We start from the raw sequence: 13,970 nt of genomic DNA on the forward strand, positions 1-13,970 counted from the left end.
AAGATCACCAAACATAAAATACTTGTACTGTTTTACAAAAATGCTGTTGGGCTTTCTTTTAAAATTATTTAATCTAATTTTAATTAAATAAACTTGAAACCTCGTTCTTAAATCCAGCAATACTGTACTTATTACTTATCTTTAAGAGAGTATGATATGATGGCATAAATATTCTTATTTAGGAAAAACATTAATAAAAATACTTAGCAATCAAAAATACAGTATTTCCCCTCTTATCCACAGTTTTGCTTTCCACAGTTTCAGTTACCCAAGTTCAACCGAGGTTCAAAAATAATAAATGGGAAATTCCAGAAATAAATAATTCATAAATTTTAAATTGCGTGCCATTCTGAGCAGCATGCTAGAATCTTGCTCCATCCTTCCCAGGATGTGAATCATCCCTTTGTCCAGCCTGTGCAACTTACTTCATCTCATCATGCAGGCATTGTACCATCTCACATCATCACAAGAAGAATAAGGATGAGTCCAGTGCAATAAGGTATTTTGAGAGAGACCACATTCGTATAACTTTTATTACAGTATATTGTTACAATTGTTCTATTTTATTTCTAGATATTGTTAATCTCTTACTGTGCCTAATTTATAAATTAAATTTTATCACAAGTATGTATGTATAAGAAAAGTATGGTATATACAAGGTTTGGTATTATCATGGTTTTAGGCATCCCCTGGGGGTCTTAGAATGTATGCCCCCACAGATAAGAGGGGACTACTATATATGGTAAGTTGTTTACATGAAATAATTTTCAAATTACAGTTCTCAATTTAGGATTAAAACATTATTTAAAATTCAACTGTTAAAAAGATTTGCTACAAACTAGATAAACATTTTAAGAGAAACTATGAAAAGAAGTTAACCTTAGGTTTCCTTATTTATGTAACCAAAAAAAATAAACTTTAAATATGTTGAATCACTACAAGGACAACTAGTAGAATATATTAAAAGGCAAATACTTACTAGAAAAAATTCAGTAGATTCTAACTGGGGAGAACTTTTCCTAAAGCTTTCTTCCTGAAAGTGCTGGAGGTTTGTAGACAGCCCAATTCCAGAGGTCCAAAGCTTGCCTACCCCACATGTGCTCTGTAACCCATCTCTGCTTGTGCTCCGGGCCAGCGAAGAAAGAAAACCTCTATTATTTACACAACCAACAGGCTCTTTGGAAGCCTTGTTTGCCATTTCTGTGATATCCCGAGCCTCAACCTTAGAAATAATGTCAGATCTTTTCCCAGGTGAATCAACTTTAACAGCTCGAAAGCGAGTAGTCCTAGAGAAAGAAGAATCAGTTATATTTCGAACATCCAAAGGCCGGAGAACATTTTGTGAAGCAGAGGAGTGGAGATTCCCAGACTCAGGACGTTTGGACTGTCTCTGTGGTTTCACCAGAGAATTATGAAGCGACATCGGTGTAGAACAGTGAAGAGGTGACAAGAGTCTATTCTTTTGAGGACTTAATTCATGGTGGTCGAGAACTGTCATCTCTACTGATTCCCCACTCAACACTCTGGCAACATGTTTAAGATGCTGTTCTGTAGCTTTCAACCCTTTATCACCATTAGTGAGTAAGAGCTCTGGATTTACCTTTGATGTATCTTCTAAGCCTCTGCTCTGTTCATCAGTATTTCCTTCTGTAAACGAAGCAAACAAACCCACTTCAGGTAGAAGTGGCTTTTCAGTTACACGCTCTTCAGAAGTTGGAAATAAAACAGTGTCATCCTCATTATTAGATGACAAATTTCCTGAAAAGTGTTTTGTCCGCCTAGGCAGGGGTGATTCAAGATGGAGAACAGAGTCGACAAACGCTTTGTCATTTTCAAACGCCACATGGGTTATCTGAGGTGGTAGTTTGATGCTACCATTAGAATGAGACAGTGTGTTATTCTCCCAGTTACCATCTTCCGTAAGAAATTTACTAGGGATAAATGATATTGTTCTATCAGCAGGGGGCAGAGGTGCCAGACTTGAAACTGCATTGCTGGATGCTTCAGGTAGATATGTATTTCCAGAAGAAGGGAAAGAAGACTGCCCAATGTGGGGGAGAACTCTTAACAATCTGTGCCGAGCAGCTGCTGTGGAACCACCAGAAAGTCGAGGAGCTATAGGTGGGTGAGGTTTTACCTTGACAGCTTGCTTGGGCTAAAAGAAAAGAGTAAACATATCATTCCTTTACACAGTCATTTTCTCTGCCCATTAACAAAAATTAATGAAAGAAGAAAATGTGATTTATTGTAACATATTGGCATTTTGATTACTTCAATTTAAAGTGTTTAAAAAGATTAAAACCTTAAGCTTATGATTGAAAAGAAATTTATTATCTTCATTAAGTATAATTTTCTGAGAATGTTAAAGAAAAATAATTTTATTTACTTTCCTCACTTCTGAGTCATTGTCAGAGTTTTGCTGAGAAGAAAAGTCACTGTTTATATTAGGTATGACATTGGTGGCCATTTGAGATCCCACACTTTTCCTAGTAAGATGAGTAAGTGGTTGGCTAGGTAAGTGTTACAGAAAGGAATTAACAGGACTAAACTGCAGTCCTTGAAAATGCCTGCTTGCAATGTTGGTTCTTTGGCTGGCTTCTGAGAACTTGTATTTCAAGAGGGTTCTCACCACCCTGACTGTCAAGAGTGGCTCACTGTGCCTAATCTATTTGTGCAAACAATGTGGTTTATACTAACACCATCTTTCCTTCTGGGAGCCTGGAATTTTGGTGCATGCTAGGCAAAGGGAGCAGCCTCGAATAAAACCTCTGGGCACAGAGTCTGAAATGAACTTCCCTGGTAGACAACATTCTACATGTGCTGACACCACTCATCAATAGAGCAGTTAAGCACATCCTGTGAGACTTCATCAGGAAAATATTCTGGGAAATTTGTGCTTCACCCCATGAGCCTTTTCTCTTTGCTGATTTTGTTTTCTACCTTTTTTCTGTAATAAATATTAGCCATGAATACAACTATATGCTAGTCTTGTGAGTCTTCCTGGCAAACCATCAAACCTGGAAGTGGTCTACAGGTCCCTGATACAGCAAGTTTTAGATTTTTAATAAAAGTATCACAAAAATTCATAATGTTATGGGTAAAGTTGAAAGTTAAAGTTATGAAGCCTTGGCTCTTATCATTAAGGTTGATATGAGCATCTGGGTGGGATGTAATACCTAATGACATATCAACACTCCCAACCTAGAAATACAAGAAAAGCTAGGTAATTCAGTGAATATCACTTGAGGCAAAAAGTAGAGAAGCTAAAAATAAAAATAAAAAAGGAAGAATGTTGGAAAGATATGCTGGCTCCTGTATCTGCTTTTATCCTAGGGCCATTGTCTTGCCAATCTGCAATTCTACACTCAGCAAAAATATTCTACAAAATTAAAGGCGATGGCTTCTGGACTATAATGATTAATGGTGGTTGCCTAAATCTGAATTTCTCCACGCATGCTCCAAAAAACCACACAGATTAACAACATAAACAAATAAAATCATGCTTTCATGAAAGCTAGGAAACAAATAAAATTAACTTCAAATTACCTGTAAGTAGGAAAACACTCAAATCCAGGATACTCATCAGCAAAGCCTATGCCTGTGATGAGAGGCAAATTAGAGTGTGGAACAAGACAGGAAGGAAAGAAAGAAGGAAGAGAGGGAGAAAGGAAGAGGAGGAAGAGAAATAAGGAAAGGAAGGGAAGAGAAAAAAAGAGGTATAGATAACCTAGGGTTGATGGAACAAATATAAACCCAAAACGAGAAAATCCCATTATTAAAATACTGAAAGCAGGTTTAAGATGTAGGATATTAAAACACAGGCTACTAGGAAACTAAAAGAAAGTGGCTTAAAACTGTTCAGGACCTGAGGAGATAGCTTCAAAAAGACACCATTTCTGGGGAAAAAGGGATAAGTTGGAAGGAAAAGGCTCCCACTGAGAACTTAATAGTAAAGGTAAAGAAGGTAGCAAGAAAGCAAAAGTAAGAATCCTATAGACACAAAAGAACCACAAAATCAGAAAACACAGCAACCCCACCCTCCAATAAGAGTGCCATTGATTAAAAAACAAAACTTGGGCCAGCCGAGTGGAGCATTGGTTAAGAGCTGGCTTGGGACACCAGAGGGTCCCAGTTCAGATCCCACATATGAGGGTCAGTGACACTGCCCTCTACAGCTAAGATGCTGAACAACAGCTCAACTTGGAGCTGGGCTGCCATGAGTCGCTGGCGATGGCTAGGCTGCAACCCCTGCTGCAGTGGGTTGCCATTACCGTGTGTAGCCAGCAGCCAGTATGAGCGGCCAGCTGCTGCCATGAGCGGCCGTCCAGAAGCTGGTGACTGATCTTTCTCGCCCAGGAAGAGCGCAATGATGGTGCCAACTTGGGCCAGTGAAGCAACGTTCTCCACAACTAGACTGAAGAACAAAAACGACAGCAACTTGTCTGTTCCCATCCCCCAATTCCCCAATAAAAATCTTTAAAAAAAAACAAACAAAAAAACCCACTACATTACACTAAACCAAAAGAGGGTGCTCTTGAAATAAGTAATTTACTTTGTCACACAAAATCCTCACTTTTATTTACACATAACTATTATTATTTATTTGAGTAAATAAAAATTACACAAAAATTGGAACATAAACAGAAATAGGTAGACCAAATCCATACCAAGCTACTATAAAATAAAACTGAAAATGAGAATCAGGACATTTCAGCTGATGAAAATTCCATCCCCAAAAACAATGAAGCAAAAGAAAACTGCATCACAACACTCCAAACTGAATTAACATCCTTAAGTTAGTATTTTCAGATACTTTTTAAAAAGCCATATCACATCAGAAATCTATAAATTCAAGACACAATGGACAAAAGAAAAAAGGAAGATATGAAATGAGAGCTGATAAAACCCAGAAAGTAATCTGAAGAGCACTAAATCATCTCAGAAATGAAGACTAAATTACAAGGTGCTCACAGGTGATTAGATTCTACTGCACATTTAATAAAAAGTACTGAAGAAGGTATGAAAAACAGTCAAGAGAATGAAAATGAAATAATCAAAAAGGATAAGATAGAGAGTGCTAGTACAGAAGAAAAAGAAGATCCAACATATGTATAAAGGAAGTCTCTAAAAAAGAAAACAAAGAAACAATGAAAACATTTAAAAAACTATAAGCCTCCCAAAATAAAAGACAACTTGAATATTCAAGTTGTAAGGCTCAGTGTATAGTGAAAATAGATTCGGAATGGTTAATTTCAAGATATATTGTGGTAAAAACATTAGACTTAAAAGGAAAGAAAAATCCTCAATTTACAAAGACTAGAAAGTCAGATTGGCAACTAGATCTCTCAATGGCAATACAAAAAGCAAGACAACAGAGTCACATTTTAAAGAAACTCAAGGGAAAAATTGCGAACCAAACATTTTATATCCAGCCAAATTGTCCTTTAAGTGTCCAAGCAAAAGAAAAGTTTTAAATATCCAATAACTGAGGAATGACTGTACTTATAAGCCTTTCCTGAGTAATTTGCTTACAAATGAGCTTCTTCTAACCAAAAAAGTATGGGTAAAATTGAATAAAAACATTGATAGTAAACATGGTATATATTTAATTAAAGAGGTAAAACTAAAGTAAGAGTGGGACAGCAGTAAAAAAAGGATATACAAATGTTATATTTTTTACAAAAGTAGAAATAATGCAAATTTTTAAAATGGAAGAAAAAAGAGGAAACAAATTAAAATAAGCTCATTAATTATAACTTTGTTAATAAGTAGGGCTCAAAAGATATCTTTCAAAGATGGAATATAAAAGTAGGTTAAATAAGGAAAAAGTAGATCAAGAACATGAAAAGATACTAATATAAAGTTAAAAATAGTAAAAAAGCAAAAGCTTTTTGAAAGATCAAAAAGTACACAATCACACACCTACATATCCATACACATACAGGCCATGAAGAAACTGTAAATATAACAAAATTATAAGACATTTGAGACCAAATATAAAAGTCATACCAATAAATGTAAATGTGATTGTTACCTATTTTTTAAAATTTCAAATTGATTCACAAAGCACAACTCAGCTCTATACTGTATGTAAAAGTACACCTAAAACAAAGTAAATTTAAGAAGACATGGAAAAAGGTATACAAAGCAAATGAAAACAATAAGACAACAAAGGTTATGGACCTGATATCAGGCAAAGAAAATTCAAGCTGAAAGTCAAACAGAGATGAAATACTTTATAACATCTAGAATTATCAGTATAATGAAAATATACACTTATTAATATTTATGCACCAAATCACACAACAACTACCTTCTTAAAGCAAAAACTATGGGAGATGAAAAGAGAACTACACAGAAACCAACTAATAGATTTTCACATATTACTGTTCTTATTTCAAGAGAGAATAAGCTGACAAAATAAGGAAAGAGAGGATCTAAACAACTTATCAATAAGGTCAATTTACAGACACCTATCAAATTTTTTTACTCTGATTATAGAAAATGAACCATCTTCTAAAATGTTAATGGAATATTAATGAAGAGTGATATTAGATCACAAATAATCAAATTCTATTAAGTAGAAATATAAACAACCTTCTCTTGATTTCCATGCAATAAAACTAGAAAATAAAAGTAATGAAAGGGCCGGCCGAGTGGCACGACAGTTAAGAACTGGCTTGGGATGTCAGAGGGCCCCAGTTCGGATCCCACATATGAAGGCCAGTGACACTCCCCTCCACAGTAAGATGCTGAACAACAGCTCAACCTGGAGCTGGGCTGCCGTGAGTCCCCGCTACGGCGTAGGCTGCAGCTCCTGTGTCAGTGGGTTGCCATGGGCTACCGTAGGTAACAAGCAGCCAGCGTGAGCGGCCAGCAGCCAGCGTGAGCAGCCGGCAGCCGCAGTGAGCGGCCATCCAGAAGCCGGCAACTGATCTGCCTCACCCGGGAAGAGCACAATGATGGTGCCAACTTGGGCCAGTGAAGCAACGTCCTCCACAACTAGACTGAAGAACAAAAGGATAGCAACTTGTCTGTTCCCCTTCCCCCAATTCCCCAGGGCTGTTCCCATCCCCTCAATTCCCCAATAAAAATCTTAAAAAAAAAAAAGAAAAATCAAAAAGCCTTTCTCACCAGACATTTTTCAAATTCCATTAAATAACTCTTGGATAAAAGGGGAACTATAAGAGGTGTGATAAAAAAATACGACGAATGTCTAAATAAAAAAAATTATTACAGTAAAAGAAGACACATTGCCATTAATCCCCCTTAAACTACTCCCCCTCTCTTCGAACACATTTATCCCATCATTCTTGCCACTTTCTGAAGCAGTTCTGGGAGTACTCTCTCATGAGTGTCTTTAGTTGAGCTGTTGTGTGGCTGCCTCAATGTCCTGAATCTATTCAAAACGTTTTCTTTTCATGGTCATTTTGACTTCAGGGAAGAGCCAGAAGTCACACGGTGCCAGATCCAGGGAATAAGGTGGATGAGGACACACCATCATGTTTTTATTTGACAGAAATTACTGTATACCAGAAGTGATGTGTTTCCATTGTGGAGCCTTTCCATTGTGATCAAAACATATGGTGAATGCTGCTGCCCAGTGCCATCCAACAGAAAGGCAGAGATCTTCAATATGGGAAATGATGCGTTGAACCTTAATAACAGTGTGTGACAAGTTTCAACTTGTTTGGTGCAGTCAGTCGGGTGTGAGCTACAGTTCAGGGAAGGTGTGTTTTAAAGTGTGCCATAAATCATCCTTCATCATGACAAGGCTCTGTGTCACACACTGCTGCTGGTACAGCAATTTCTGTCAAATAAAAACATGATGGTGTGTCCTCATCCACCTTATTCACTGGATCTGGCACCGTGTGACTTCTGGCTCTTACCCAAAGTGAAAATGATTCAGGACATTAAGGCAGCCATGACAGCGCAACTAAAGACACTCAGAAAAGAGGACTCCCAGAACTGCTTCAGAAAGTCACAAGACTGATGAGATAAATGTGTTTGAAGCGAGGGAGAGTATTCTGAGGGGGATTAATGGCAATGTATCTTTTACTGTAATAAATTGTTTTTAATTTAAACATTCATCATATTTTTTATCAGACCTCATAAACTAAAACTGCAAATTTTCTTTAAAAATAATGAAAATACTACAAATTGAAATTAAATACCTCCTGATAAGTTGCACTGAGAATAATACATGATCTATGCAATGTTCCTCCCAAAACATTTAACCTGCAACTAATCATGATGTAACAATCAGACAAATTCAAATTGAGGATATTCTACTGTTGCCTTATAGCTATGTCCACGATCGCCCCCCCACCCCCACTCCGCACTAACCCCTGACCTAACAAGGTCCTGAGGAAGTATCTTGGAATGCTGAGACCCGGTGGAATGATATCAGTCATCTCCCTTAATTGTATAGAACGCGGCACAATGGCACTGTCCTGGGGGTTGTGCAGGCTGTATGAAGACATAGTACATGTTGGAATACAATGGGAACTGGTTAATGGAAAACAGCCTTAAGGCACATGACACACGGGTCTTTGAGTAATGCAGTTTCACTTCCTTTGAAATTTTCTCAATAAAAGCCATGCGAAGACCCAATTCGGGGCTCAGTCCACAAGGCTGGTGCCCCCTGGTCCTGCTTTAGCCTTATCTTTGTCTCTTGGGCTCTTTAACTCTGCATTGCCCCTCTCGCTTCCCACTGCCCTTGCCATGCAGGACGTGACATTCTACAAAACAACTGGCTTACACTCTTCATAAAATCTGACGTGAATGTTCCAAAAAGGCTAAGAAATAGTTCCGTAAAACAGAAGACCAAGGAAACATTACAACTAAATTCAATGCATTATGCTTGACTGCATCCCAGATTGAAAACAGAACAAAAATCAAAACAAAACAAAATGCTATCAAGTACATTATTGAGACATGGAAAAATATGAATACAGATGACATAATGTATAGCAGTAATAAATTGTGTATATACTAACTATATTGTGGTTATTTATATAAGAGAAGGCCCTTGCTCTTAGGAGATATATATGCTAAATGAAGCATTTAGGGCAAAATGTTATGATATCTGCAACTAACTCCCAAATGGATAAGGTAAAGAAATATACACAGAAAGCCAATGTGGAAAAATGTTAACTGCTGAATCTAGGTAAAGTGAATAGGGGTGTTACGTATAATTATTATGTGTATAAATAATACTGGTATATAAATAATATTATAGGCAATACAAAACAATTTTAGGAGTTCAAATATACCGGGAGTGCCAAAACAATGTATACACATGACTTGTATTTATCTTTTGTTATTAGTATATATTGATATTACAATTTTAGTACATTTTTTCCTTTCTTAAAATGTGTATGTACATTTTTGGCACCATCTGTATGTACAATTAAAATGTAGAACAACAATAATACAAAAAAATGTTTGGATGTATAAATGGAGTTAGTGTTCTAAGATACTGCCACTAACAGGAGAGTAGTAAAAATCATTTTTATTAGACTATAAGGAGTCAAAGATGCATATTAAAATGTCTAAATAACCACTTCAAAAAACAGTATAAAAATGCATAACTAACAATAACTGGAAGACAGAAACTGAATAAAATATATAACCCTCCTAGACTGAATCATAAACAACTGAAAAATCTAAATATATCGACCAACAGAAAGGAAATTGAAACAATCATCAAAAACATCCCAAAAAGCAAAAGCCCAGGACCAGACAGATGGCTTCATTACTGAATATTACCAAACATTCAAAGATGATCTAATACCTGTCCTCCTCAAGCCATTAATTCCAAAAAATTCAAGAAGAGGCAATACTTCCTAACTCATTTTATAAGGCCAACATTACGCTGATACCAAAACCTGGTAAGGATAACACACACACACACACACACACAAAGAAACCCTGCAGACTAATATCTCTGATGAATAGAGACAAAAAAAGTCATAAACAAAATACTAGCAAACTGAATAGAAAAATACATTAAAAGGGTTATACATCACAATCAAGTGTGGTTCATTCTAGGCGTGCAAGGATGGCTTGACATACAAAAATTGATCAATGTGATACACCACATAAACAAAATAAAGGATAAAAATCATATGATCATATCCATAGATGCAGAAAGAGCATTTGGCAAGGTACAGCATCCATTTATGATTAAACATTAATAAAATGTGTACAGGAAGAAAGTGCTTCAACACACGAGGTCTGACAATTAAGTTCGCGAACTTGTTGCAACGATATTGCTAACCTTTTTTGATATCAGAAGGATTATTCATTATAAAACATAAAAAAGTTAGATGGCCCAAACTTTTTGCCAACAATTCATGGCTCTTGCATCATGACACTGTACCAGCTCATACGGCACTATCTGTGAGGGAATTTGTAGCCAGTAAACAAATAACTGTATTGGAACACCCTCCCTACTCACCTGATCTGGTCCCCAATGATTTCTTTCTTTACCCAAAGATAAAGGAAATATAGAAAGGAACACATTTTGATGACATTAAGGGTAATACGACAACAGCTCTGATGGCCATTCCAGAAAAAGAGTTCCAAAATTGTTTTGAAGGGTGAACTAGGTGCTGGCTTCAGTGCATAACTTCCCAGGGGGAGAACGTCGAAGGTGACTGTAGTGATATTCAGCAATAAGTTATTAGCACTTTTTCTAGGATGATTTCATGAACTTAATTGTCAGACCTCATAATAAAGGCCATATATGACAAACTTTAAGCTAATGTCATACTTACTGTTGAAAAACTGAAACCTTGCCCTCTAAGATCAGGAACAAGATAGGCATGCCCTGTGTCACCACTGTTATTCAACATAGTATTGTCCTAGACAGAGCAATCAGGCAAGAAAAAGGAATAAAAGGCATCCAAATTGGGAATGACGACGTTAAACTGTTACTTTTTGCAGATGACATAATGTTTTATATAGAAAACCCCAAAGGCTCTACCAAAAAACTATTAGAAACAATAAACAAATACAGTAAAGTTATAGGATATAAATTCAATGTACAAAAATCTATTGCATTCCCAATATACTAACAATAAAATTTCAGAAAAGGAAATGAAAAAAACAAATCCTTTTGCAACTGCAACAAAAAGAATTAAATATCTAGGAATAAACCTAACAAATGATGTGAAGGACCTATACACTGAGAACTCTAACAAATTATTAAAAGAAACTGAAGAAGATACAAAGAAATGGAAAGATATTCCATGTTCATGGATTGGAAGAATTAACATCGTTAAAATGGCCATATTACCCAAAACAATATACAGATGTAATGCAGTCCCCATCAAAATCCCAATGGCATTTTAAAAAGAAATAGAAGAAAAAATCATCAAATTGGTATGGAATCACAAAAGACCCCCAATAGCCATAGCAATCCTGACAAAAAAAGAACAAAGTACCACACTCCCTGACTTCAATTTATACTACAAAGCTACAATAGTCAAAACAGCATGGTATTGTCAGAACGACAGACATAGACCAATGAAATAGAACTGATAACCCAGAAATAAACCCATGTATATATGGGTAGATAATTTCCAACAAAGGAGCCAAAAACATACAATGGATAAAAGAAAGCCCCTTCAATAAATGGTGCTGGAAAAATTGGAAAGCCACATGCAAAAGAATGAAACTAGACTGCTATCTGTCACCATTTACCAACATTAACTCAAAATGGATCAAAGACCTAAACATAAGACCTGAAACAATAAACTGCAAAGAAGAAAGCATAAGTACTAAACTTATGGACCTCAGGTTCAGAAATAATTTTATAAATTTGACCTCAAAGGCAAGGGAAGTAAAATAAAAAATAAATGAATAGGACTATATCAACTAAAAAGCTTCTGCATGCAAAATAAACTATCAACAAAACAAACAGGTAATCAACCGAATTGGAGAAGATATTTGCAAACAACTCCTCTGATAAGGGACTAACAGCCAAAATATCTTAAGAACTCACACAACTCAACAACAACAAAAAAACAAATAATCAAATTAAAAAATGGGCAGAGGACCTGAACAGATCTTTTTCCCAAGGAGACAAAGAAACGGCCAACAGATATATGAAAAACTGTTCAGCTTCATTACCTATTAGGGAAATACAAATCAAAACCACAATGAGATACCACCTCACACCTATTAGGATAGCTACTATCAACAAGACAAGTAATATCAAGTGTTGGAGAGGCTGTGGAGAAAAAGGAACCCTCATGCACTGTTGCTGGAAATGTTAAGTTGGTACAGCTGCTATGGAAAACAGTCTGGAAGTTCCTCAAAAAATTAAGAATAGAATCACCACATGACCCAGCAATCACTCTTCAGGGTATTTACCCTCTAAAAATCTGAAAACATTTATCCTTAAAAATATATGTAAGCCTATGTTCATTGCAGCATTATTCACAGTACCTAAGACATGGAAACAACCAAAGTATCCTTCGATAGATGACTGGATAAAGAAGATGTGGTATATATATACAATGGAATATTCCTCGGCTATAAGAAAAGATGAAATACTGCCATTTGTGACAACATGGATGGATCTTGAGATTATCATGCTAAGTGAAATAAGTCAGACAAAAAAAGTCGAGAACCATATTACTTCACTTATATGTGTGACATAAAACTGAAAGGTACAACGAACAAGGCAAATAGACACACACAAAAATCATAGACATAGACTTACCCCAGAGGGTAAGAGGGGAGGGGGGGTGGTAGAAGAGGATAAAGGGGGTGAAATACATGGTGATGAAAAAAGAGCTGACTCTGGGTGTTCAACACACAATGATATATACAAATGATGTATTATAGGACTGTACACTTGAAACCTATATAATTTTACTAACCAATGTCACCCCAATAAATTTAATAAAAATTTTAAAAAATAAATAAATTCTAAAAAAATAATAAAACCAACCATGTACTGACTACAAGAGACAACCCTTAAATATGGACTACAGAGAGATTAAAAGTAATAGGATGGAAAAAGATATACAATAAAAACACAAACCAAAAGCAAGCTAGAATAACTACTAATAATAAAGTAGATTTTAAGACAAATGCATTACTAGAGATAAAGAAAAACAGTTTATAATAGTAAAGGTGTTAAAGTACAAGGAAGATACCACTCCCTGGATATCACACAAATCTTTATGATATCAAGTTGACAGAGTTTCAAAATATGCAAAGCAAAAATAAACATCTAAAAAAGAAATACACAAATATGTAACTAAGGAGATTTTTAATAAACCTCTCTCAATAACTGATAGAAAACAGACTAAAAAACTTCACAAAGGGTACAGAAGACCTGAACAACACAATTAACAAACTTGATCTAATTGATATATATAGTACATTACATGTAGTGATAGACTATGCAGTCTTTGCAGGTGCACAACTGGCATTCACCAATATGCATAGACACAAATTTCAACTAATTTCAAAGGCTTGAAATCATTTAGAGTATGTTCTCTCACCACAGTGAAATTAAAGTACAAATAATAACAAAAAGGTATAAAATATTCACATGTTTGGAAGCTAAGGAGCCCACTGCTAAATCAGCTGTGAGTCAAAGTGATGTACAGATTTAATTTAATCCCTACTGAAATCTCAATGGCATTTTTTGCCATTTCCATCCTAAAATTCATATGGAATCTCAAGGGACCCCACATAGTCAAAACAATCTTGAAAAAAAAAGTTGTGGGTCTCACACTTTCTGATTTCAAAACTTACTACAAAGCTACAGTAATCAACACAGTGTGGTAATTGCATAAAGACGGACATATCAACGAATGGAATTTAATAGAAAGCCCAGAAATAAACCCTCACATATATGGTCAAATGCCTTTCAACAAGGTGCCAAGACCACTCAATGGGAAAAGGATAGTTTTTCTAACAAAAGGAGTAGGGAAAATTGGATATCA

The 13,970-nt window shown here is 35.8% G+C and overlaps 1 protein-coding gene across 4 annotated transcripts in view; it reads right to left on the minus strand.

Moving 5' to 3' along the window:
- Window positions 1-13,970, minus strand: part of ZFAND4 (zinc finger AN1-type containing 4) — a 121,416-nt gene that overhangs the window by 10,423 nt on the left and 97,023 nt on the right. For 3 of the 4 annotated variants that reach the window (XM_019655036.1, XM_019655039.1, XM_019655038.1), the window contains 2 exons: window positions 10,782-10,868; window positions 980-2,155 (listed from right to left, as the gene is read on the minus strand). In XM_019655036.1, the coding sequence (XP_019510581.1) occupies window positions 980-2,155; window positions 10,782-10,868 (1,263 nt within the window). The remainder of the gene's footprint in view (window positions 1-979; window positions 2,156-10,781; window positions 10,869-13,970) is intronic. The other variant, XM_019655037.1, reaches the window with a different exon arrangement.

This window comes from Hipposideros armiger, unplaced genomic scaffold, assembly GCF_001890085.2.
Source record: "Hipposideros armiger isolate ML-2016 unplaced genomic scaffold, ASM189008v1 scaffold_235, whole genome shotgun sequence".
In the NCBI taxonomy this organism is placed as follows: Eukaryota; Metazoa; Chordata; class Mammalia; order Chiroptera; family Hipposideridae; genus Hipposideros; species Hipposideros armiger.